Source organism: Onychomys torridus, chromosome 5, assembly GCF_903995425.1.
Source record: "Onychomys torridus chromosome 5, mOncTor1.1, whole genome shotgun sequence".
In the NCBI taxonomy this organism is placed as follows: Eukaryota; Metazoa; Chordata; class Mammalia; order Rodentia; family Cricetidae; genus Onychomys; species Onychomys torridus.
In genome coordinates this window covers 48240248-48264250 of record NC_050447.1, presented here as the reverse complement: position 1 = coordinate 48264250, position 24003 = coordinate 48240248, and the positions used below count along the sequence as shown (strand labels likewise).

Below are 24003 nucleotides of genomic sequence, written 5' to 3'. Positions count from 1 at the left end.
AAAGCCAGACATGGCCAGTCACAGGAAGGCAGACACAGGAGGATTCAGGGGCTCACTAGTCTGCTAGCCTAGGTAAACTGATGAGCTCCATGTTCAGTTAGAGACCTTGTCTCAAAAAAAAATAAAAATGTGTGTGCGTCACACACACACACACACACACACACACACACACACACACTCCCCCAGGATGAGTGAGTACATGAGTATTCTCCCAACTGGGCCACATTCCCAGGTCCAAGTGAGATTATTTTAACCTTTCCAATGCCATAGGGGGAGGTCAGATGTGGACAGTTGGCCCCCAGTGGAGGATTTAGAAAAGGCCTGGTGTGCTCACAACTGTTTCTTCCTAGCTCATAAAGATGGAGCAGAAAATGTCTCATTGTTAAGTTTGTAAATATGTTCCATGTCCAAAAAGGATTGCTCAAAAACTTCAGAGAGGCACAGATTTCAAAAATGTAAACTTCCTGAGAGAGTAATAAAACCAACAAACCTGCAGCTGGGGTGATAAGAAGGTAAGAGATGGCAGCAGTCACCAAGACTGGAATGAGAGAGGAGTCATCACTACAGAACCCACAGATGGCACAGGAGCATGAGGGGAGGGCAGACAAGTTACACCAAAAACACCAGACCACACAGACACAGCACACACACTGAGAAAGCAGAAATGACCAAAGCTGACCCAAGAAGACACTCAGCTCACAGGAAGGGACACGCACGCACGCACGCACGCGCACACACACGCACGCACGCACGCACACACACACACACACACACACACGCGCGCGCACACACACACACACACACGCATGCGCACACACGCACGCACACGCACGCACGCGCACACACACACACACACACACACACACACACACACACACACACACGCACACACGCACACACCACACACTCGTTCCACATGAAAACAATCGGCAACTTCCCCATCTGTGATGCAGGAACTGGTGCCCGGATGCAGAAGGTTCTTCAACATGAGCCTGGGCGGGCAGGTCTTGGCAGTTGTGCCTTGAAGAATTTCTATTTCCTGTGTCCTTTAAAGGCACACTTCATGCCATTTTTACTGTTTTTTCCCCTACCCTCCCATATTCTCTAAGACTTTGATCTTGCTAATTGCGGTTTTGCCAACGGCAAGGCTTTTCAGGAACGCCATTCCCAGGCTGCCAAGAGATCGGAAGAAAAGGCGACAGAGGATGGGCTCTGGCAACTCCACCTCAGAGGCGTTGTATGTGGCTGGCCAAAGAGGCTGACACACACAGGCCAAGAGCTGTGACACCATGCTTAACAAATGGTAAGTTACCAGCAAACAAGTAAACAGTGCTTACGGCCAAGTGCCAAGGCCAGTCAGCCGGTAAGGGTGGGAGGGGTTAGCCAAAACTCCTAGAGAGGGAAAACAGGCAGGAGAAGAGAGCTGCTGTTGAGATGTGGCCGGAGGGTGGGGACAGACAGAAGTTCAGTGGACAAGAGGAGTCAGCTCCTGGAGTATGTGCGAAACAGGGGGTCCCTGCCCACTGTGCGTCTGACAGCATCTACCAACCAAAAAAGTCAGAATGTGTCTACGTGCCAGACCTCGCACTGGGTCCGAAGAGTTAGAAATATGCACGAGAGTCGGAAATAGTGGCTCTCGCTCATAATCCCAGCACTAGAGATATTAAGGCAGGAGGATTTCCATGAGTTCAAGTTCAACCTGGGACACTGAGGGAGACTATATAAATAAAAAAGGAAAAAGCAAGAAATGTGTGAGGATAGCCACCGTGCTGAGGACCATGGGTCTCTATAAATTCTTGATTCTTTTTTTAAATATTTACTTATTATCTACGTATGTGTGTCTGTACATATGCTTGTGGTGGGTGGGCACCTGAAAAGGCCAGAAGAAAGCATCGTTTTCCCTGGAACTGGAATTACACGTGGTTGTGGGCCACCTAATGTGGGTGCTGGGATCTGAACTCCCAACAGATGCTCTTCACTGAGCCATCTCTCCAACCCAAACTCCTGATTCTTTGTACGCCCCTTCTTCCCATTCCTCCTGTGGGAAGGTCAACAGTCAAACCCAGCTGGGATGTGAACTCCTAATTCTTGACCCCAAAGTGTCCCGCTTCATACTCCCCTCCTGGCTCCTTGGATCATGGTAGGGTAGAGCCTGTACTTCTAGAGGATCGCTTCTAACCGTAGTGGGGCCCGAGGACAGGAGGGACACAGTGTACTGGCTAGTTTTATACCAACTTGACACAAGCAAGGGTCACAGGAGAGGAGGAAGACTCAATTAAGACTCATAATATCACACTGTAGGCAAACCTATCGGGCATTTCCTTAATTAGTGACTGATGGGGGAGGGCCCAGCCCATGATGGGTAGTACCATCCCTGGGCTGGCAGTTCTGGGTTCTATAAGAAAGCAGGCTGAGCAAGCCATGAAGAGCAAGCCAGTAAGCAGCACCCCTCTATGGCTTCTGCATTAGCTCTTGCCTCCAGGCTCCTGCCCTGTTTTGAGGTCCTGCTTTAATTTCTTTCCGTGACGGATTACTATGTGGAAGTGTAAGCCAAATAAACCCTTTCCTCCTCAAGTTGCTTTGGTCATGGTGTTTCATCACAGCAAGAGTAACCCTAACTAAGATAAAGAGCAAAGAAGGCTAATAGAGCCCTGGGCTACACACACTGTCCAAAGTCCTACACAGACAGACAGACAGACAGACAGACAGACAGCAGATGTATTGGCATATTGACCACTATGCAACATCAGGAGCTTTCCTAGGGGCCAGCTGTCACACAGAGGCCATGTACCCGAGTGCTCCTTCATCCCTTAATGGGCGCTGAAACCAGAGACAGGACAATGGAGGCTCTGGTCCCAGGTGCCCTGGCTGCAGCCATCTGCCTCCTGTTCCTTGAGAACAGGCTCTCTTCTCCCTGCTTCCTATGGGCATGTCTCCTGTTCTGGCCACTCCCACTTTGTCAGCAGCATCACCTATCCCAGCCCTGGGAGGTGGGTCATGTGACCATCCTGGTGTGGGAGTGAGAAGCCAGAAGTTAAAGAACACAGCAGGGAGCAGAGTGTCCCAGTATACAGCAACTGGTGCCATCCCTCCTGCAGCCTCAGTTTCCCCTCTGGATCACAAATGTCAAATGCTTACATCACCCTTCATGGCAGTCCTGATGCAGATGGGTGATGATGAGGTCAGGTACCAGGGAGCTGGGAGGATTTTTCCAGGGAAGTGAGAGACAAGAGGGGACCCCCTGTATCCCTCTCCTCACACTGAACCTCTAGGGTCCTGGGTCCAGCCTACGGTCACCTCCATCAGAGAGTGGGAGACACAACCTCTGCTCCTATCCTCTATCAGCCAACCCTGGCCATGCACTGCCCGCAGCTGCTGATGCTGCATTCCACTGTCCTGGTTAAGGGCCTGGCACAGGGCAGCCGGAATCACGAGGGATCAGTCATACCTCTTGGGGCCCAAAGCCCCAGGTACCTGCAGAGCACAGGGCAAGCCTGCCAGTTGGGCCACTCCCTGCCACCCAGCAGCGCTTCAGATGACCCCCAAAGGTGTGGCCTGGCAGAGTCTCCGAATCAAACTCAGAGCGGCCTGGTCCTGACGGCACCTGGCTTTGTCAGTCACCACAAGGTCATTCTGAAGGGGACAGTATAAAGTAGGGACCTCCTCACAAACTTGTCTCACCCAAGACACTTGTCCCTGACACTGTCCTGTCAGCATTCCGCACACCAGGGTCATTACTGGGAATACTTCGGCAGCTGCATTGAAGACACCCTGCTCAGCCCAGCATGCCTGAAATCCCCACCTGGGCACAACAGCTTCCGACTCTGGTTTATCAATGTGAAGCTGCCACCTACCTCTGCTGGCCCACGCTGGCGCAGGCCTCCCAGCTCGCAGACTCCACCCACCTACCCAGTGACGGTAAGTGGCCAATGTGGTACAGACAGTTATCCCAAATGAAGGAACTGGAAACCACTCCCCCAGAGCCCACCAACAAAAGCCACATCTGTCCCCAACATTTGTAACGAGGGAAAGAGCTGGCTCAAGAGGAATGGGGAGTGGCAGAGCAGAGTCCCCCACACATGGGGTCTGCCATGAGGCTGAGGCCAAGGCTCAGAGTATGCTGCCCCCCGCCCCCATGAGGACACCTAAGGCAATGCCCAATACCCCAGCACACAGTAGCCACTCCATGTCACTGGAAAAACATCAGTGTACTCTCGACTCCCACAGGAATGAGGTCAGTTGAGTCCGTCTCCAGCAAGACCCTCTCCTCCAGGGGAGCCCAGATGACTAGGGGTACAAAGTCAGATTGCTGAGCCCTGGTGGATGGGTGCCCACGGGCCATATCCAGGGCTAGGACTGCTACAGAAGCAGATTTCACCCTGCTATTCTTTGGCCTGAAGCCACATCCAGATGTATAGATGTGCGCTGAAGGACCTGGGCCAGTGGTTCTCAGCCTGTGGGTTGTGACCCCTTTGGGGTCAAATGACCTTTCACAGGGGTCCCCTAAGACCATCAGAAAAGACAGGTATTTAAATTACAATTAATAACAGTAGTAGATTTACAGTTATGAAATAACAATGAGAACACTTTTATGGTTGGGGCTGGGGTCACCACAATACAAGGAACTGTGGTGTTGAAGGGCCACAGCATCAGGAAGGTTGAGAACCACTGGTCTAGGCCCTGCTGTTCACAGAACCCCTGGATGTCACATGATGAGATAAGAGGGAAAAATAGCATAGACCGTGACATGGGATCTTTTGGAAGGATCTGCAACAAGGGGGATCTCAGTGTGGGAGCCTTAGCCAATCAGATGTGACCCACGAGATACCCTGGGGATGTCAAACTCTAAGCTGCCCAGGTCCCTTTGGGTCACTGTGGCCTCTCTAGGCTTGAGGATAGGGTAAAGGCTAAGACCCCTCCCTGAGTCCCCATACCAAGGTTCTGTCATGTCGGAGGTCTGTAGAATACAGTTCCCTATAGCCCCCAGACGGCAGGAAGCAAGTACGCCTGAGGGTCTGCAGGTTTGGAAAGATCACCATATGGGGTCAGCACACTGATTCTCCTGCTGCTCTTCTGTCTGGAACAAAACCTTCCTAATTTTGTGGCCCTTTAATACAGTTCCTCATGCTGGGATGACCCCCAACCATAAAATTATTTTGTTGCTATCTCATGACTAATTTTGCTACTGTTACGAATCACACTGTAAACACCTGATAGGCAACCACTGTGAAGGGGTTCTTCAACCCCCAGAGGGGTCATGACCCATAGGTTGAGAAGTGCTATTCTAAAAGCTGGTAGACAGTGGCTGACTCTTCTAAATGGGGGCTGGGAAGGTAGGAGACAGGCCTCAGCTTCTACTAAGGCTCTGTAGAGGCCCCTGGTCCCCAGGTCACAGGACAGGCCTGCTGATGACCCTACGCCAGCCCTGCCTGCCCTGTTAGTCCTGAAATGGCTTAGGTTCCTTAGCCTGTCCTCCAACCTGCTAAGTGGCAAAGACCCCACCGCCACAGGACATTCGTCACCCACAGCATCCCTGCGTGGCCAGAGGAGGGACGGGCAGTGTGTGGGGGCGGGTGAGCGGATGGCAAGGGGAGCCCAGAGAGGAACACAGTGGGCAGCATGGAGGATGAAAGGGAAGATCAGGAGCAGCCTGACACATGGTCCCTCCTCCAACTGCACCACTCCCAGCCCATGTCTCCTAGCGCATGACACAGGCAAACCGCCTCTGTGCCTCACTCAGAGAAGGACAGGGCTTTTGTAAGTGGCACTCCTAGAGTACCGACTGCAGAAGCTGAAGCCTTCTCTACATTCCCCACTATACATGCCCATTTGACAGAGAGAGAAAACTGAGACCCAGGTGGACAGGTGTCCTGCCTGCAGGCACTCTGAGTGCTGGGTCTAGATCCCAGGGTTCCAAGTGCTTGTGTCTTGGAGGGTAGAATCTGTGTGAGGCTGGGGACTGAAGAAAGAGGGAAGGTCCCTAGCACAGCGCTGTCACACATGATTCATCAGCTTGTGTTACAAAGAAGCCACCTGCAAAGTGGACATAAGTTGTGGCCCGTGGGTCCTCACAGTACAAGTTGTTCTGACCCAACTGTGTCACCCTCCAGGGGACAGACTCTCGGTGTCCTGGGTTGCAGCACTGTATGGTAAATTTAAACCAATTTATTTATCATTATTTTTATACATATGATTGGGCTCCTGAGTGCTAATCATATGGGGATGGAAGCCTGAAGGTCAACTTTGTGGATGGAGTGAGTTCTCTCTCACTTTCCATGCATTGGGGTCCTGGGGACTGAACTCAGGCTTGCACAGTAAACACCTTTACCTGCTGAGTCCACGCTTTGGTCATGTGCAGTGAACTGCAACCCCGACCCTTCTGAGGGCAGGCTACCTACCATTCCTAGACCCGCAGCAGGGCGCCCACACACCACAAGCCACGGCCTCACCTTCCTTAACACAGGTGGACACCGGTCCTACTGCTGTGACAGATGGGGAAACCAAGTCACAGTCACATGGCAGAGTAGAGGCTCCTTCCACATCACCCATGTGTGTCCTACATAGGTAACTTAGGAAACAGGAAGCAAGTTCCAAAACACTCTTTTCTGAGGGCAGACGTCTTGTCCTTCACCACATCCAGCCAGGACCCAGATGTGAGGGACAAAGGGACCTGAGCCCAGGATGTGGGCTGCTCCACAACCATGCAGACACAACCCGAGTTACCACCGCCAGGTCTGCCAGGGACTCTCCCTGCAGCACTAACCTCGCCAGGGCAAGGTCCCAAGAGAGCTGAGCAGACATGAGGCCTGCAGCCTTACAAACACGCCTGGCCTTCAGCCCTGCCCTCTTCCCCACCCTGCTTCCAGGGAAGGCTCAGTTTTTAAGACCTTTTGCCTCCACTTCCTCTTTCCCAGTAGGCTCCAATCTCCTCCAGGTTTAGCACAAGGCATCTGGAAAATTTATTCTTCTGAGCAGAAGGCTCCCACACCGGCAAGGAAACGTAGACATCCCATTGGAAGGGGAGGGGCCCAGGGTTCAGAGAGGCCCACGGCCCAGCTGCCCAGCTGCTGCCAAGAGGAAGATGCCAGCACTGTCTGGCACCTTCCAGAAAGAGCCCAAGCTTGTATCCCGAGGGCCTGAGGCAAACGGTGATGGCCAGGGCCTCCCTGCAGAGAGGGAAGCTGGCGATGGCGGCGTGCCAAGAAGCAGGGGACAGATGTGCAGCCACCCTGGCAGAGCTCTGCGGACCTGAGATGTGCTCAGATGAGAAGCACAGTGACAACTAGGCTTGGGGGCTCGGCCAGGAGACTCTTGGCAACAAGCTGGGGGACAGGAGGTACCCAACTGCAGGCTCCACTAGTCTGTGCTGCCCACGGTGCCTGAGAGAGGACACGGCGGTCTCAGGGCAGGCACCTTCCCACAAATGGGAGCAGAAGACGGGAGCCAGCCAAAGGCAACACCTGGCCATGTGGGGGAGCAGAGGCAGGGGGTAGCCCTCTATTGGCCAGGCAGAATAAGATGGGTGAATGACAGAGACAGCAGGGTTCCTCTCACAGGGCCCTCCGGAGCCTCTGCCCCTGAGAAGTGCAAGTAGCAGAGGGGATAGGACAGCACAAATGAAGAGCCATCGACCCTCCAGGGATGGCCACCTTCACAGCAGGGGGACAGAGGGGACAGAGGGCAGGACAGGGTAGAAAGTAGGACAGGTTCCAGAGCAGGACCCTGCAGGAACTGGCTGAGTGACCATGGGCAAGTTACTTAACCTCTCTAGGCTCCTTTCCAACCTAGGATAGTATGGGGGGTTAGACCCTCCACGGGAGCATTTAGAAAATATAGTGACCGCGGACACAGGGAGCACAGCAGCCTGGGAGTCAGTTCCTCATGAGACTGTCCCCAAACTTACCTCACAACCTGGCCCCCCTACAGGACAGACTGGGGGCAGAGGCAGCCGGCCATTCACAGCGACAAGGCATGTGGTGGTGGCAGGGGAGCCATACTCTGACTCAGCCATGGAAAGGTGTGGAAACCAAGGCTCGGAGAGGTCAAGGGTCACTCCCAAGGTCACACATCCTGCTCCTTATAGAATGATTTAGGCCAGGCCTATCTTAAACCTGGGGTCTTTCTATAGTTCCTGGGGGATGTGGGTAGGGATGCCAGGCCTAGAAAGAGCAAGCTACAGTCCTCCCTGGCCCAACCTAGCCACTGCCCAACCTGTGCCACAACCAGGATGGTTTGGCGGGCAGGGCACCGAGCTCTAGGAAATCAAAGGACCAGGGGGAGGGGGGGCCAAGGGGGGGGATGACTCTGCCAGCATCCCAACTAGAGGATGCCAGATACCATCTCCCTTCTATCCCTTCCTCTGACTTCTTAGACACATCATTTTTCAGATGTTTTCAAGTTGATTCACTTGAGGGAGCATCTACCAGGGTTCCAAAATTCCAGGAGGTTCTGGAACATGCTATGTCCTCCCTGAGTGGGTCTCCTTGGCCCTTACAAGGCTTTCCTACTTGCCAGCTAAGTCTCAGACAGCACACAGGAAGAAAGAAAGGCTAATTGGGAGCTCAGGGACTCGGGGGGGGGGGGGGGGGGGCAGGGGCAGCTCGGGAAGCCAGCCTGGGGACAAGGGAGAGGCTGTGCCTCCACTCCTGACAGCCTAGGAGCCTGGCCCTCTGCACAGGCCTCACTTGTCTCTGCACTGCACCCAGTCTGGCTGATGGCCTCTCAGCTCTCAGCGCTGCGGGGAAACAGCCTTTTGGACCGTCTGTGCCTGTCCCTCCCCAGGGATACTGCAGGCTGTGCCTGCCACCGGATCCCAGCATCTGGAACAGTGCCTGGCTCAGAGTAGGCGCTCTATAAATATTTGTGGGATACATGGGAAGAACAGGAGCGCAGAGGAAGGGCAGAGGGCAGAGGGCTCCGTTCCGGCATCCTCGGACCCTGGGAGCTGAATGGCTCCTCCTTCCCGCCATCGCCATAGTGGAGTCTGAGATATGCCTGCCACCCCACCCCCCCCCCCCCACTGCAGCATAGACTCCACTGCAGACACATCCCTGTCCCTTCCACACTTTCATTCAAGCTACCCTTCAGCACAGAGGACAAGCTCTTCCTCCCCGCAAAGGCTACCAGATCTGGTACTTTCTGTCCCCTCATCCCTAGCAGGCTCTTCCCATCCCCAGGGCTCCAGGGTTCTTCCTGTCTCTGTACTTTTTGCTACTCTGCCAGCTTCCAATGCATCTCAGGCAAACTGCTGGAGCAGGGCCCAGGGGCTAGGGGAGGTCCTGAGCTCCAGGCTAGAACCCTCAGCCACCTGCTGGCTGTGCGAGTCACGGGACTTACCTGAGGCTCAGTGTGGGGAGTAAAAAGGTTCATGGGACAAGGTGAGGGCCAAGGTGAGGGCCAAGGACAGGGCAGAAGTTCACTGGATGCTTAACTTAGCCCCCTGGGTGGACATGGGAGGCGCCTGGGGGCCACACAAACTGCTTTTACTTCCCACCCCTGCTGGCCTGGGACCCAAAGGGTCTTTTGAATACTTGGGTTCCTGTACAGAGGTCAAGCTTGCATAAAGTTGGCATTCCTCAGAGAAAACTCCATGCCCCCAGTGAACATCAACCACCCACACAGCATCACAACCAATTTCCAACAGGCACCCCTCCTGTATCTATGGCCTTACTCAAAAGTGCCCTGTGCCTTCTGCCCAAACACAGGGGTCTCACGAACAGCCTCAACACAGTGAGCTTGGCCTGGTGACATTCAAATGCGCCCTGATTAGTTTAATTATCAGAACATCCCTACAAACCATGTGGCCTGTATTCCCACTTCTCAGCCAAGAGAGCTGAGCCCAGCCAGGATAAGAACTTGTTGGCAGACAGCTCTGAAGCAAAGACAGGAGCAGGCCAGGACCAGGCCTGTCCTGCCCCAGAGCCAAGCTCTTCTTGCACCTCAGACCTTGTGGAGCTGTGCCTTCCAAGTCCCAGCAACAGCCGCAGCACTGGCTGTCACACACCTGTGGCTAATGAAAGGCTTGGTGTCCTATGCCAGAAGCAGGTGATTGCCATCAAAGCCTTAAAGGCAACTCAAGAGCAAGGCCAACTCTGGTAAGGAAAGATAAAGGCAGTGTGTGATACAGGGAGGGGGGGGGGTTGTGAGCCTGGGGAAGGGGACCCAGGCACAACAGGAATTGATTGCCTCATAGGTCAGCCTCCTGTGCCCAGGGAATCACACACACGCACATGCACAATCGCAGGACCCAGACACTTTATACACAAACAGCCACTCCTGAACTGGGCCCACCTACCCACCTTTGTGTCTCTCTGCAGGTCCCTAGCCAGTCACTGCCACATAGGCCTCTGCCCGGGACAGGACAGTCTGTTTGGTAGGAATTAGGATCCCAGCCCAAGGGCAGGACAGTGAGTGCAGTTCACAGATGCCTGCCTGTCGCTCCCTTTCTGGGGCCACCTGGCCAGCTCCTGCCCCCTTCTTATAAAGCTAGGTCCCAATGTCCCAATGCCCTGACTGTCTCCTACCAGGCAGACAGCTGCATCCTGAAAACAGGCCCCAGGCCTCAGCCCAGCTCCACGCAGCTGACTGGCAAAGAAGAGACTCTAACCACTGCTAAGGTTGTCTAGGCCATCATCCCGGGTCCCATGCGCCTGTATCCCACGCCTACACGTCTGGAATCTGTTGCCATCTGCTTCGTAAAAGCCACCAGGAAGACTCAAATGAAAGGCACTTGGGTGGGAAGAGAGAGGCAGCCAGGAGCTAGTGAGAGGAACTTGTCACTGGGACCTCCGGGTGACCTGCTTGGCTACACTAATTACCAATGTTATCGGGCGGACAACAGCCGTGCCCCGAACTTCCTCTGTTTGATAGATCCGCAGCAAACACGCCCAGCTTCAGCCCCATGCCTGCTGATTCCAGCAGCAGCTACTCTTCCACCCCTGCCCCCAGGCCCTCTAACCTCCTGCCCCAGGCCTCCAAGGTCAGCCAAGCTAGCAAGGCAAAGAGAAGAAGGCCTCCTGTAGAGACACACCAGGCTGGATCAATGATAACCACCAAGGAACAGAAAACGTCTCTCCTTTTGCCGACCCAGATGCTCTAGGAGATGAAAGCTACTGCTTACCTTTGTTACTCCTGCTGCTGGGGAGCTCCAGCCCATGGGTGCCTGGTTGACGAGCCCTTGACCTGCACAAACCAGGGTCCCACATTCCACGCAGGCACCAATGATCAGCTGCCTGCCGTCATCCACCAAGAGGCTGTGGCTGGCTCTCAGGGTATACAGGAACAAGGGCAGCCTGGCCACCCTCACTGACTTCAGCCCCAGACACCGTTTCTTCTCTTGCTGACAGAAGAAACACACGAACGTGTCCACCTGGTACTGCCTAGACCAGGCGCTGACAGCCTGGTGAGCGGCTCTGGCTTCGTGCTGCAGCCATTGACCCAGCAAGTCATGATAGCAGAGCACACAGGTGGTCACCAGGCCGGTGGAGTCTGCAGGCCTGGCCCGTGGGGCGGGCGGATAGACGGTGAGGAAAGGAAAGAAGGGCTCCTTCTCGCCCAGGTGGCTAGCGGGGTTCATGCTGAGCTGGAACTCCTTGCCCGGCCCCAACTCAGCCCCGCAGATGTAACAGACGGCAGGCGGGCCTCCCTGGGCAGAAGCCGGCAGCTCGCTCAGAGTAGGGTCCGAGGCGGAGAAAGCTTGGTGGTACCTGCCCAGGAAGCCTTGTACCGAGCTGATGAGCTCACGGTTGTGCGATGCCCGGTACAGGGCCCAGACGTCCTCCAGGACGCTGAAGCACTTGGGACAGCTGCGAACCTCGCAGCGCTTGTTGGGGGGCCGAGCGTTGGGTGGGCAAGGAAGGAGGCTGAGGAAGGGGAAGTGCATGGAGCTCCCCGAGTTGCCGTTGACGATGCGGGAGGGCACAGCCCTGGCATCCCGTGTACAGTCCTCCCCGCAGAGGTAGCAAGCCTCCCGCAGCAGCCCCGCGGCGGTGGCGGGCCCCTCCTCTCTGGGGAGTCTCCGGGCCTTGGAGGCCATGCCGGGGGCGTGGCTGTTCAAGGGAACCACATAGAGCCGCTGCAGGACAGGCACGTTGGCCAGCTCGAAGCTCTGCCACTGGTGCGTGAGGGACGAGAAGCAGCAGGGACACACGAGGGTGCTGCCCGCCTCGGTGATGGGCTGGGCGCCGGGCGGGGGGCTGTGCAGCCACAGGAAGGGGAAGAAGGGCGCCTGAGCGGGCGCCTCCTGCTTCTGCACGTGGATCTGCTGCTGCGAGGCCGGCGACAGCGCCGACCCACAGACGTAGCAACAACGGGCCTGGCTGTCTGCGGGCGTCCGGGGAGGCCGCTCCAGGCCCTCGTCCCCGACGCTCCCTGTGACGTCGCTGCCCTCGGGGGTGCCGCTGCGCTCTGGGGGTCCCACGGTCCGGCTAGAGGCGGCGCTGTCCGTGCCGTCGGGCGCTGTGGGGACAGTGGGGACAGGCCAGGGTTCCTGGACGCCCCTCAGCACGCTGGCCCGCGGCTCGGGAGCCCAGTGCGTCCCGGGCCCCGTGCGTCGGCGCCGGGCTCCGGGCTTAGTGGTGTCGTGAGCATCCTCGGGCTCGGGCTCCGGCTCGGGCTCCGGCTCTGGTAGCGCGTCGGCGTCCGACAGCTCCGACAGCTCCGAGTCGCGCGCGTCCTCCGCGTTCCACTCGCGGGCCCCACGCCGGCCGCCCGCGCTCGCGTCGCACTGGTGCGGCCGCTTGAGCCAGTACACGCGCTTGTCCACGGGCGTGCGCGCGCGCTCGAAGGCGGCCCACTGCTCGGCCAGGAAGCAGCGGCACACGGCGCACACCAGCACGCAGCCATCGGCAGCGCTCAGCCCGCGCGCACCGGGCGCCGGCTCCTGCTGCTGCAGGAACGGGAAGAAGGGCTGCGCGGGGCCCGCCGGCCTCACCGGCAGCTTCAGCTCCTTGCCGCGCGCGATGCCGCCGCCGCAGATGAAGCACGACAGGGCCGCGCCCGCCGCTGCCATGAGCCGCTGCTTGCGGGAGAGCGGCGCCGCCCGGCCGCTCATGGCCCGGCCGCCGCGCCCGCCTCCGCGCTCCCCGCGGCTGCCGGCTGCTCCGGCCGCGCGCCCCGAGGCCCCGCGCCCAACTCGCAAAGTTTGGCGGGCGGCGGCGCGCACGCGGCCCGGGGCGCACGGAGGGTCTCCGCGGCGGTGTCCGGGGTTGCCGAGTCCCCGGCGGGCTGCGGTGCGGGCCCAGGCGGCGCCGGAGAGCGCGCCCGGAACGTGGCGCTGGCGGCGGTGGCGACGAGCCCCGGGCGGCTGCGGCGGCCGCATGTGCGAGCTCCGGCGCCGGCCCGAGCGTCGGGTCATTTAATTGGGGAGGAGGGAGGCGGGGCGGCGCGGGGCGGAGGGCGCGGGAGGGAGGCGGAGGCGGGGAAGCCCTCCCTCGCGCCGCCCTGCTGCCCGCCTCCACCCGGGCTCCTCCTCCCTCTCCCCGCTTCCCCCCGACTCCGACTCCTCCTTCTCCTAATCCTCCTCTCCTTACCCTCCTCCCCTGCCGTCTCCTCCTCCTAACCTCCTCCCCTTACCTCCTCTCCAGCCCTCCTCCCCTGACTCATCCTCTCCTCTTGATCCTCCTCCTTCCTCCTCCCCTGACCTCTTCTCTCCCCAACCCCCGCACCCCCCCTCGTCCTCCTCCCTCCCCACCCTCTCTCACCCCCCTGTGTCCCAAACTATGGCACAATAGCGCTCAGCTCCTCTGTCTATTCTGTGTCCAGCAGGAGCCCGCGGTGATTCATTGCTCCAATTAGGGGCTCTGCAGCCCGTGGCTCGGGCTGTCTGAAGGGTCTCCTTTGGGACCCACGAAACCCATCAGCCGCTGCCGCTGATCTTTAAGGAAAGGTCAAGCCGGACGCATTAGAGCCAGGTGAGGACCGATGGGTACCAAGGGAGGCTTGGGAAGGGCACCCCCACCCCCGCCTCCAAAGCTGGGGGGAGGGGGTCCTGGCCCTTCAGTAGCCCGGGGTTGGGGTCACCTTTCTGAGCCCAGTGCCCTAGTTTTAGAAACAGAGGGAAGAGGAGCTGCCTCCTGCATCACCCTGGAGACAGTCCTCACAGCCTATCTCCAACCTGACTGGCCAGGGGCCACCGGGTCACCCTAGGGGTAGGAGTAAGAAGGATACTGTGTGTCCTGGGACTAAGAACTCAACCTCTCTGTACCCTTTTCCTTCTTGTTGAAGTGTTGCAGCAGAGATCACAGATACCCACGACTTAATGTATTGGATGCAGATACATTGTAGCAGGTTAACACAGAGACAGACCTGCAGGCCAAGTTCAGCACTGTTTCATGCTTCTTAGCCACTTCCCCCAAGAAGCAAGTGTGGGATGTCTGGTCCCTCACTTTATGACTCAAAAGAAGAGGCCAGGCAGGATTCAGACCCAGGCAGCAGGGTTCTGCATGGAGTATGCAGCCTCCTCAGGCAGACATCTGGCCCGTCACCCAGAAGCTGCTGGAGACTGTCCTTGGCGCCTCCCAAGCACACAGGCGCACATGCATGTCTCTCTCTCTGTCTGTCTGTCTGTCTCTGTGTCTGTCTCTGTCTCTCTGTGTCTGTCTGTCTGTCTGTCTCTCTCTCTGTCTGTCTCTGTGTCTGTCTCTGTCTCTCTGTGTCTCTCTGTCTGTCTGTCTCTCTCTCTCTCTCACACACTCACACACACACACACACACACACACACACACACACACAGATGGTGCCCTTTGGTTCAGGCTGGGCCACCAAGCAATCCCAAACCCTTCTGGGCCTCAAGTCTCCCATCTGTAGCAGGGCCCCCTGAAGCTTCAGAACGGTGAGTTTCTGCTTTCTAGCAGCTTCCAGCTGTTTACCCTTCTAGCAGGAGGCAGCACCTGGGGCCCTGGGGACAGGAGCCCCCACTTGGTGAGCTGACATGTAAATAAAGCCCCTGTACCCTGTGTAAATGGGCAGAAGAAAGGCCTCTTGGGAGTCCCTGACATTCCAGGGCTCCAGGATCAACCAGATGGGGTGTCAACGCGGCAAAGCATGGGACTCTTCCTTCCCTGGCCCAGAAAAGTGCTGGCTCAGCAAACTGTCTTGCAGAATTGGGGGGGCAGTGCAATCCCCCGACTGCTGGCAGTGTCCATAGCTTGTTGGAGGCGAGGCCAATGGATGGGAGCTCCCTCTTGAAGGAACCCTTTCTGTTCTAACTAAGGAAGGGCTGGGGGTCTCACCATGTAGGAAGGAGCCTGGGGAAGCTGTTTCTGCCCAAGCACAGCAGGTTCCCTGGAGGTGAAGGCCCCTCAGCCTGGAGCAGCTGCCCATCTTCAGAGCCCTTCAGGCGCATCTGTAGGGACTCAGCTGGAGTTGCCCATGTTTCTTCCCATCTGTTCATCATTCATTTTATTTCCTTTGCCATCTTCTGCTTCCTACATCCTTTGATCTCCCAAGAGCCAGTTCCTCCAGGTCCATCCTGCACACTGAAGAGCCAGGACTGGCTCCATTCCTGGATCCAAAGCCCCAAACCCCATTCCGCCAGCTGTGTGTACCTCAGACAGAGGCAGACCTCTTAACTCTACCAACCTCAGTCTTCTGCTATGTGCAATGGGCACATGCTCCCGCCACAGTGGGCCAAATGAGAGCCTAGCACAGAAGGCTGACATGATGGGAGGCTGTTTGTGTGCATGTTAGCATGTGTGTGCTACTACACACATGTGCTGTGTATGTAGACGTGTGTGGGAAGACATACGTGTGTGTGTGTGTGTGTGTGTGTGTGTGTGTGTGTTGTACATACATTTGTGTGTGAATGCATAGTTACATACACATGCATATGTGTTTGTGTGCACAAGTCCAGGAATACATGTGGGTGCTTCTGTGGGTGAAGTGGGCGGGGTGGAGGGGGGCAGATTTCTGTTTCTCTCAATGGGTGAATGACTCAGGAAATCCCCTGGCACAGATCAGAGGAGGGAGACAGGTGATGCTGCTGAGTCATCTGGGGGTGGGTGACATGGGGGGTGGAGCCACAGCACAGCCAGACACATCAGACAGATGTCACAGCAACATTTACCAGCCTTGCTGGGGGGGGGTGCTGAGGGGGCTTCTGACCCTCTGGGTCTCTGTTTCTCCATCAGGAAAGCAGAGCTAACAAAAGGATACATTTTTTTTAAGTTTGGGAAAAGCAGAACCTAGGCAATGCTGACAGGCCCGGCTCTCCAGAGACCAAGGCAAGAGGATCTCAAGTTCAAGGCCAGCCTGAGCTACACAGTAAGACCCTGTCTCAAAGGCAAAGAGTCGAGGGACCCCAGAAAACCCCCCATATGGAGCACAGCAGTGGTGGTGTCCCGGCATGCTGGGCAAGTGCTGAACACAAGCCTGGGCCTTGCAGGGACCAGTTCCTGAATTTCCACAGGGCCCGTGGCATGTCATTGCACCCTGGCTGTCAGATGAGAAGACTGAGGTTCAGAATAAGGAGAAACCAGCCCATAGGAACAGCAGGTTGGGTGGGAAAACATACCCCCATCTCACACACACACCCCTTAGATGTTTCGAGTGATTTTCCCTAAGTGTTCGTCTTTCATGTGTCCCCAACTATGCATCTAAGAAAACTAAAGCTCTCACAGGCTCTGGCCTGGACACAAAGCCAGTTGTGTGGTGCCAGATACTCAGACACCAAAATGCTTTAGTATCCACTTCATGTTCATGTCATTCCAGCCCCCAGCCTGGCCGTTCACATGTGCGAAGCTCAAACTGGATTGAGCCATCCACACATGCCTGTCAAGAATCATAGCATCGTTCGAGGCCAGCCTGGTCTACAAAGTGAGTTCCAGGCTGGCTAGGACTGTTACACAGAGAAACCGAGAGAGAGAGAGAGAGAGAGAGAGAGAGAGAGAGAGAGAGAGAGAGAGAGAATCTAGACTGAGGGTATCCAGCAGAATCATCCCCCTGCCTGCGGCTGTGGAGGGGCCATGACCCTTCCATACCTGTCACTATTCAAGGCATGGGCAATACTGCAGCTCCCACTAGCCCAACTCAGGGCAGGGAACTCACAGCCCACAGGTTCCATGGAGACATGCAGCAGAGGTACAGAGCATCTGGGCACAGCTCACATTTTTGGCTGCCTGTGGGGCATCTCCCAGCCTCCCCCTAGCTCTCTCCAGCTCCCAGCACCACACAGTACTGTGTCTGTTTCCGGCTGTGTCTCCCAAGGGGATGAGCCCCGGCTGGCCTGCCTTGCACTGTCCTAGTTTCGCAGGGCCCAATCAATGTTGGGACCAGGGATGCAGGACTCCAAACCTCATGATGCCTTCTGTTCTAGAATCATCAGGCCATCTGGCAGGATGGTACCTCCTATAATCCCAGCACCCTGGAGATGGATGGGAAGTTCAAGGCCAGCCTGAGCTGAAAAGTGAAACCCTGCCTCAAAAAATAAAACCTTGGAAGGAGGCAGGTAAGATCAAAATGCATTTTATACAAGCATGGAATTCTCAAAGAATAAAAATATTAAAAATAAGCCTGGTGGTGGTGATGCGTGCCTTTAATCCCCTGCACTGGGGAGGCAGAGGCTGGCAGATCTCTGAGTTTGAGGCCAGTCTGGTCTGAAGAGCAAGTCTCCAGTTCCAGGACAGCCAGAGCTACACAGATAAACACTGTCTCGAGAAACCAAATATATAATAAATTAAAACAAATTAAAAAAAAATCCCGCCAGCATCACCCTGCCCCTCTGCAGTCTTCAGCTGCTTGATATATCCATCATTCAGAGCCTGAAATAAAATTCCAGCTATCCCAAGGCTCCCAGCTTCTCCCAGCCTGCAGCTTTGACATCCGTCTTATTGTTCCTTACATCACTTCTCTCTTCCTCTGTGTGCACTCCTCCAGCATCCTTCCCAGGACCCAGTCACTGTCTGTTCATCTGCTTCTACAGAGGCAGCCTGGGGCCTGGGTTTGCCCTCCAGCTAGCTGGGGACCAAAAGAGGAAAACTGATCTTTGGCTGCCCTTCCTTTACTTGCTCTCCCCACTCCCCTCTGTTCCCCTCTGCTCCTCTCCTTCCCCGCTTCCCTTCCCTTTCTTTTCCATCTGGATAGAGCAAGCACTTACTTACTTTCCACAGAAAGAGCTTCAAACATGGCAGGATACTGGCAAAAACACATCCTCCTCAGAGGGAAAGAATGTCACTATGGACAATAAAACAGCAATCCCTGGATGGCTGACTGGGGCCACTCATACCCATTAGCATTTGACAGCTCGGGCCTGGTGGCTGGAGAAGTGTTGCCTCTGCTTTAGATGAAGGGAATCGGGTCCCCAGAAGCAGGGACTTGTTCAAAGGTGCAATTCCTGAGACCAGGGTAAGACTGGTGAAATTTTGTTGCATTTTAGAGATTATGTTTATGTATATATACATATGTACATATATACATATATATGCACACACACAATATATACATATATACACACTGTGTGCGTGTGTGTGTGTGTGTGTGTGTGTGTGTGTGTGTGTGTGTTAAGAAGGAGTGTCCTAGTTTGCTCTGTGGCTGTGATAAATACCATGACCAAAACCAACTTTGGAGGAAAGGGTTTATTTGGTTTACAGGTCCTGATGACAGTCCGTCATTGAGGGAGATCAGGGCAGGAACTCAAGCAGCATCAGGGAGGAGCCTTGAAGGAACGCAGCTTTCTGCCTCACATTCAGCTCCCTTCCTTAGACAACCCAGGACCCACCTGCCTAGGCATGACACTGCCCACATTGGTCTGGACCCCTTCACGTCAATCAACAGTTGAGAAAAAGCCCCACAGACTTGCCCACAGGCCAGTCTGATGGAGGCAGCCCCTCTGTTGAGGTTCCCTCCTCCCACATAACACTAGTTTGTGTCAAAGGGATGAAAACTAACCAGCACAGAGGATAGAGGGGACTGCCACATCATACTGTGGAGGTCAGAGACAATTTGTGGGAACCGGTCTTCTTCCTCTATGTGGGTTCCATGCCTTAAACTCTTGGCATCAGGCTTGGTGCCAGTTACCTACACTACTGAGCCAGCTCACAGGCCCTTTTGTTACCCTTCATGTGGACTGATTCCATTAACTCATTAAACATGCAGCTTCCACAGGGAGCTAGCAACCCCATCTCAGCAGCCACTGCTCTTTGAGACACCCCCGTCTCAGAGCAAGGAGGCGGCAGCTCACTGTCCATCTCTGGGTTCTGAGATGGCATAGGCAGGAGCATTCCATACATTGCAAAGGCCCTTGTGTGAAAATCCCAGCTTGTGCTCACAGCAAAGGGTCAGGACATGTGGGCCAGGAGACAACTCTCATGTCCCCCCACCCCAACCCTCTCGTTCAGGAACCCGGGGATGCTGCGGTGAACTTCAGAGCCTTGTAAAAAACCTTTTGATAGATGAACACAGAGCTGACCTGCATGGGGCTGATGGGACAGACTCTCCACATAAATCTTATGTGTGCTTGAAAATTCCCTCCCCACTGGCATCTCCAAGGCTCTGATTTGTAGCAGAAACCCCTTGATGTGGTTGGTTCCCAAGCAGCCAAGCCCTAGAAGTTCTGGAAAGGGCAAGACACAAGGAGAGGAGGAAAGAAAAGTTAGATATGGAGAGTGACCTCCAACTGCCCAGCATGCCTGGCCCACAGTCAGTGAGTATATTGGGTGAGATAGCTTTGTTTGGTCCTCCACTATGATGAAGACAGCTAACATCAGCTATTCACTAAGTGCTGGGTACTTTTTAAGCACCAGGGGCTATGTTCACTTAATACATGAACACTATTGTTAGTTTTACTGATGGGGCACTGAGGTTCCATGTGGCCCCCATGTCCCCAAGGTCACAGAGCTGGGAAGTGTCAGGGCTGGAATTGAACACTTGCTCTAACCCACCACCCATAATACAGCTCCTGGCCTACAGGCCCACCTCTCCAAACCCTTCCTCATAAAAACATTCCTGTCACTCTTAGTGTCCTGCCCCAGAAGCTGGTGGGTCTTGCCCATGGCTCCACTGACAGCTACTGTACCTTCAGCCAGGTCCCCAAGCCCTTGGACCCAGAGTTTCTCAGTGGCTTCCTCAGGTTCTGGCTCACAGGAAGGCTGTGTCCACAGCCCTGGAGTCTTTCCATATGTCCCTCTGAGCCACCAGGACCTGCCCCAGCCCCAGCTGCCCTCCTTGGTCTTCATTTTGGAGTGGTTGGCCTGTCCTACTCTTGTTCACACTGCCTGGTGCTAAACTGGAGAACGTACTTTGTTTTCTTCTGGAAGTTCTCACTGTAACCCCAGCTGACCTCACATTTCAGCAGCCCCCTTGCCTTCCCCTCCCCAGTGCTGAGGTTCCTGGGGTGAGCCGCCAGGCCTGGCTGGCTATTATGCTTTTGAAAACCTCTTCCTGAAGCTCCTGAAAGGATGTGACACATAGGTACCCCTCACTAAGTTTTCACAGGCCAAACTGGGGTTTGACCAGCACCCCACAGGCATCCCATATCCAGTTCAAACCCAGCTACAGAGATGACATTTCCCAGGCTGCACAGTCCACCGTACAGGTGTCAGTTCCGTGGCTGAGTGTTCACAGAGCCACATAGCTAGTCCAAATGGCAATTTTTGGACACCCATCACCAATGCCCCCATAATTTGTTTGCCCTAATTTCAAAGCTGGGCCATGTCATAGTATGAGCAGGTGGGCTCTGTCCCCTCTGTGGGGAGGGCTGCGGCCTGTGCACCCCCTGTGTCTTTCTTGTGACCACACATTATGCCTGATTCTTCCTGCTTGGGGTTTTCTGTGTGTTGCTGGGTCACAACCCAGAGTTCTGTGTGTACCAGTCGACTGTTCTGGCACTGAGCCACACTCCAGCCCCTTCCTTGCTGCTGTCCAAAGCACCGTCTTATCTTTTGTATTGCTGTGTGGAAGTCCACTGGTGACTGTGAGGGTTGATCTTGCCTCTGGGTGGGTCTGTGAAGGCTTTCCCAGGAAGGATGAACTCAGGGGTAAAACTTCTCTCCAGCAACACTTCATAATCCTGGCCTATGGCTCCTGATCGAGGCCTCCAGCCTCCTTCAGCTCCAAGCTTCTCAGCCTCTCCAGCATGCAAGCAGCCATCATTGGACTCCCGAGTCCTTCCTGTGTAGGCCACTCTAGTGAATCTCCCTATAAAGAGACACCTCGTCAGTTCTGTTTCCCCCAAGAATCTGCTGGTACAATGACTGGCTGATCTTGATCCCTTCGTGGGTTGACGGATTCCATCAGAAGCAAAGCTGATGTCGTTTTCCTGCGTACCCCAACCATGTCTTTGGTTGACAGAACATGATACACTTGTCAGGTGGATACCCATGAGTGGAACTCTAACCCCAGGGAGGTGTGTAGGTTTTCTGTATACTAGACAAGATGTCTCAGATCCCACCTGTGGTTCACCAGCTCCTGGCCTCAGCCCTTCCTGATGCCTCCCTTGGCTCCTAGGCTCCTGACAGCCAGGCTGGCCCTGCAGGTTACCTTGCTGCAGGGCAGGCCCCCCTTGGCACCCCAGAGCAGCCTGATGATGTCCACATGGGCTCAGAGGCCAGGACTCAAAGTGTCTGTTTTGTTGGGCTGTGCAAACACACGCATGTTCCCACCCTGGCTCTGAAAATGTGTTCCTTTCACAGGCCAGCAATACTCAGAAATGGCCCCCCCTAAAGGGAAAATACATTTTAAAATTGCAGCCTGCTCGAGTCCTAGCATAGTGCTTCTCAACCTTCCTAATGCTGTGACCCTCAAAACAGTTCTTCGTGTTGTGCTGACCCCCAATCATCAAATTATTTTGTTGCTGCTTCGTAACTGTAATTTTGCTACTGTTATAAATCATAATGTAAATATCTGATATGTGACCTCAAACAGGTCACGATCCACGGGTTGAGAACCACTGTCCTAGTCCCAGTTTGCTCCTTCTGGCCTCTGCAGGGTAGTGCCTGTCAGGAACAGGAGCTTCCACCTGCTCCTCAGGCTGGCTTAGACCTCCCCCAGGTCCAAGCTCACAGAGGTGGCAGGTGGTGCTTTGAGTGGGGGCCTTTTGTCACTGTGATCTGGAACCCCCACAGTCTGTCTCAGCTCTGCATGAGTCACCCCGATCCTCTCAATGTCTGAAGGCACACAGCTATGCTTTCCAGTTACAGCTTGTTCCTGACGGGCTGGGATTCCAGGCCAGGTTAGAGGGGACAAAGGAAACAGAGTGGACATAGAAGACCCAGGGCCAGCACAGTACCTCGTCCAAGGTCACATGAGGCCAAACGTGACTTTCCTAATTCCAGCCGTAGATCCCTTTGGAAGGATCATGATATCACCAGTGTGCTCTTGCTATGTTTCTAAGGACTTTTCCTTGGGTCAGCAAGATGGCTCTAGCGATTAAAGGTGCTTGCTGCTAAGCCTGATGACCTGAGTTCAGTCCCTGGAACCCACACGGTGGAAGGAGAGAACTGACTCCCGAATGCTGTCTTCTGACTTCTTCATAAGTGCTGTGGCACATGTGTGCATTTGTGTGCAAGCATGCATACATGCCTGCACACAGATGTGCGTGCGTGCACACCCACACTAAATAAAATGTAATAAAATTAAAAAAGAAGGAGCAGGCACATCTCTTCAAGTTGGAAGTCAGCCTATCTCAAAAAAAAAAAAAAAAGAAAGAAAGAAAGAAAGAAAAGAAAAGAAAAAAAGAATTTTTCCTTGACATCACCTTTTCCTAGAGACCTGGAGGTTTAGTTCAAGAGAGGGTCAACCATGGCCCCAAGAGAAGCAGAGGAAGCAGGTTGCACCCCAGAGGCCCCCACAAGCTCCAGCTAGGTGCCTTGATCTCTCCTCCCCACTACCCAGCTATTGGTATTGATCCAGCTGGGAAACTGAGCTGACGGTAAAGTGCAGAGCAGAGGGGACATGGACAGTATAGTGGCCCCTGCAACTGGGCTGGGGGGGGGGGCGGCGGAGGCCTGGGAAGGGGCAGGTGGTCAGGGCCCTGACCACAGGGGCAGAGCAGGCCATTTGGAAGCAAGGAGAAAACAAATGGTCACCATGGTAACCGGGCCCTGTATAGGGCTGTGGCTTCATTCTGCTGTCAGTGCTCATGGGCTGGAGACAGATGGAAGGACCCATGCCTGGGGTACAGGTTGGGCAGGGTAGCAGGTGCCTGCCTGCTTTCTCTTCCTCTGGGCCTGACAGTTGCTCACCCATCAGCTACGCATCCTCTTTTCAAAGCGCAGCTCTGGTGCGGGGCTCTGCCCTTCTTAGAAGTCATCATCCTTGGATTAAAGAGCGAACCCCATGTACTGCCCCCTCCCAGGAGAGATGAGACTCAGGGTTGTAGCCTCCCCAGGAGTACCATGGGCACCACACCTCAGCCTTTCCACCTCCCTCACTGCCCATCATTCCTTACTCTCCCTTGGTCCACAGCTTGAGCCTATACACTGGATTTCCCAGGCTCCATTGCCTCTGAATTCCACTTGGGACAATCAGTGGGAAGGAGTAGAGACTGGAGAGTAGGGACAGCCTGGCCCGCTGCTGGCTGGAGTGCCCCCCCCCCCCCGACTGCCCCTCCTTCCACACTTTCTGGCTTCTCCTCAGCTCCCACCAGCACCCTTGACCCTGGGCCTGTGTGTATTGTTGACCTCATTATTTCTTGTTCAGCTCAGCTACCACCTTCCTGGCCTCCTCCCCTCAACCCCCTGTCCTGTCCTGTCCTGCAGCCCCCTGCTTAGATGCCTCTTGCAGGCCTTTGGTTTCTGGGGAGTATCCCCACCTCCCAGGAGCCTCCTGGCTGAGGCCTGGCTGGGCTGTTTGTGATTATGGTTTCAAGAGTGTGGTTACTTGATTCACATCTGTCTCCTCCAAACTGACAAATTCCACAGGGTGAGTGGCCAGCATCTGTTTTTGCTCAACACTGTAGTCTAGCACACAGGAGAGAGCCTGCTGCTGGGGCCTGGAGCAAGCGGGTAGCAGACCTAGTGTCTATGCAAATAAGAGACTTTATATGCAAATGAGAGGTGGGAGGAGCTTACA

At 55.2% G+C, this 24003-nt stretch overlaps 1 protein-coding gene and 1 long non-coding RNA gene across 5 annotated transcripts in view; one reads left to right on the top strand and one right to left on the bottom strand.

The window, feature by feature from the left end:
* The window catches only part of Gse1 (Gse1 coiled-coil protein), a 340277-nt gene extending 326823 nt beyond the window's left edge, over window positions 1-13454 (bottom strand). For 2 of the 3 annotated variants that reach the window (XM_036187549.1, XM_036187551.1), the window contains exon 1: window positions 11120-13453. In XM_036187549.1, coding sequence (XP_036043442.1) covers window positions 11120-13354 — 2235 coding nt within the window. In that variant the 5' untranslated portion in view covers window positions 13355-13453. Of the gene's footprint in view, window positions 1-11119 lie in introns of all 3 variants that reach the window. The other variant, XM_036187548.1, reaches the window with a different exon arrangement.
* A 206-nt stretch (window positions 13455-13660) lies between these two features.
* LOC118584205 lies at window positions 13661-17389 on the top strand. 2 transcript variants are annotated; one of them, XR_004945010.1, is made up of 3 exons: window positions 13661-13910; window positions 16165-16812; window positions 17312-17389. It is a non-coding gene; the product is annotated as an uncharacterized LOC118584205 (long non-coding RNA). The 2 variants fall into 2 exon arrangements; XR_004945009.1 differs by having other exon boundaries at window positions 16128-16812.
* The last annotated feature ends 6614 nt before the right edge of the window (window positions 17390-24003 follow it).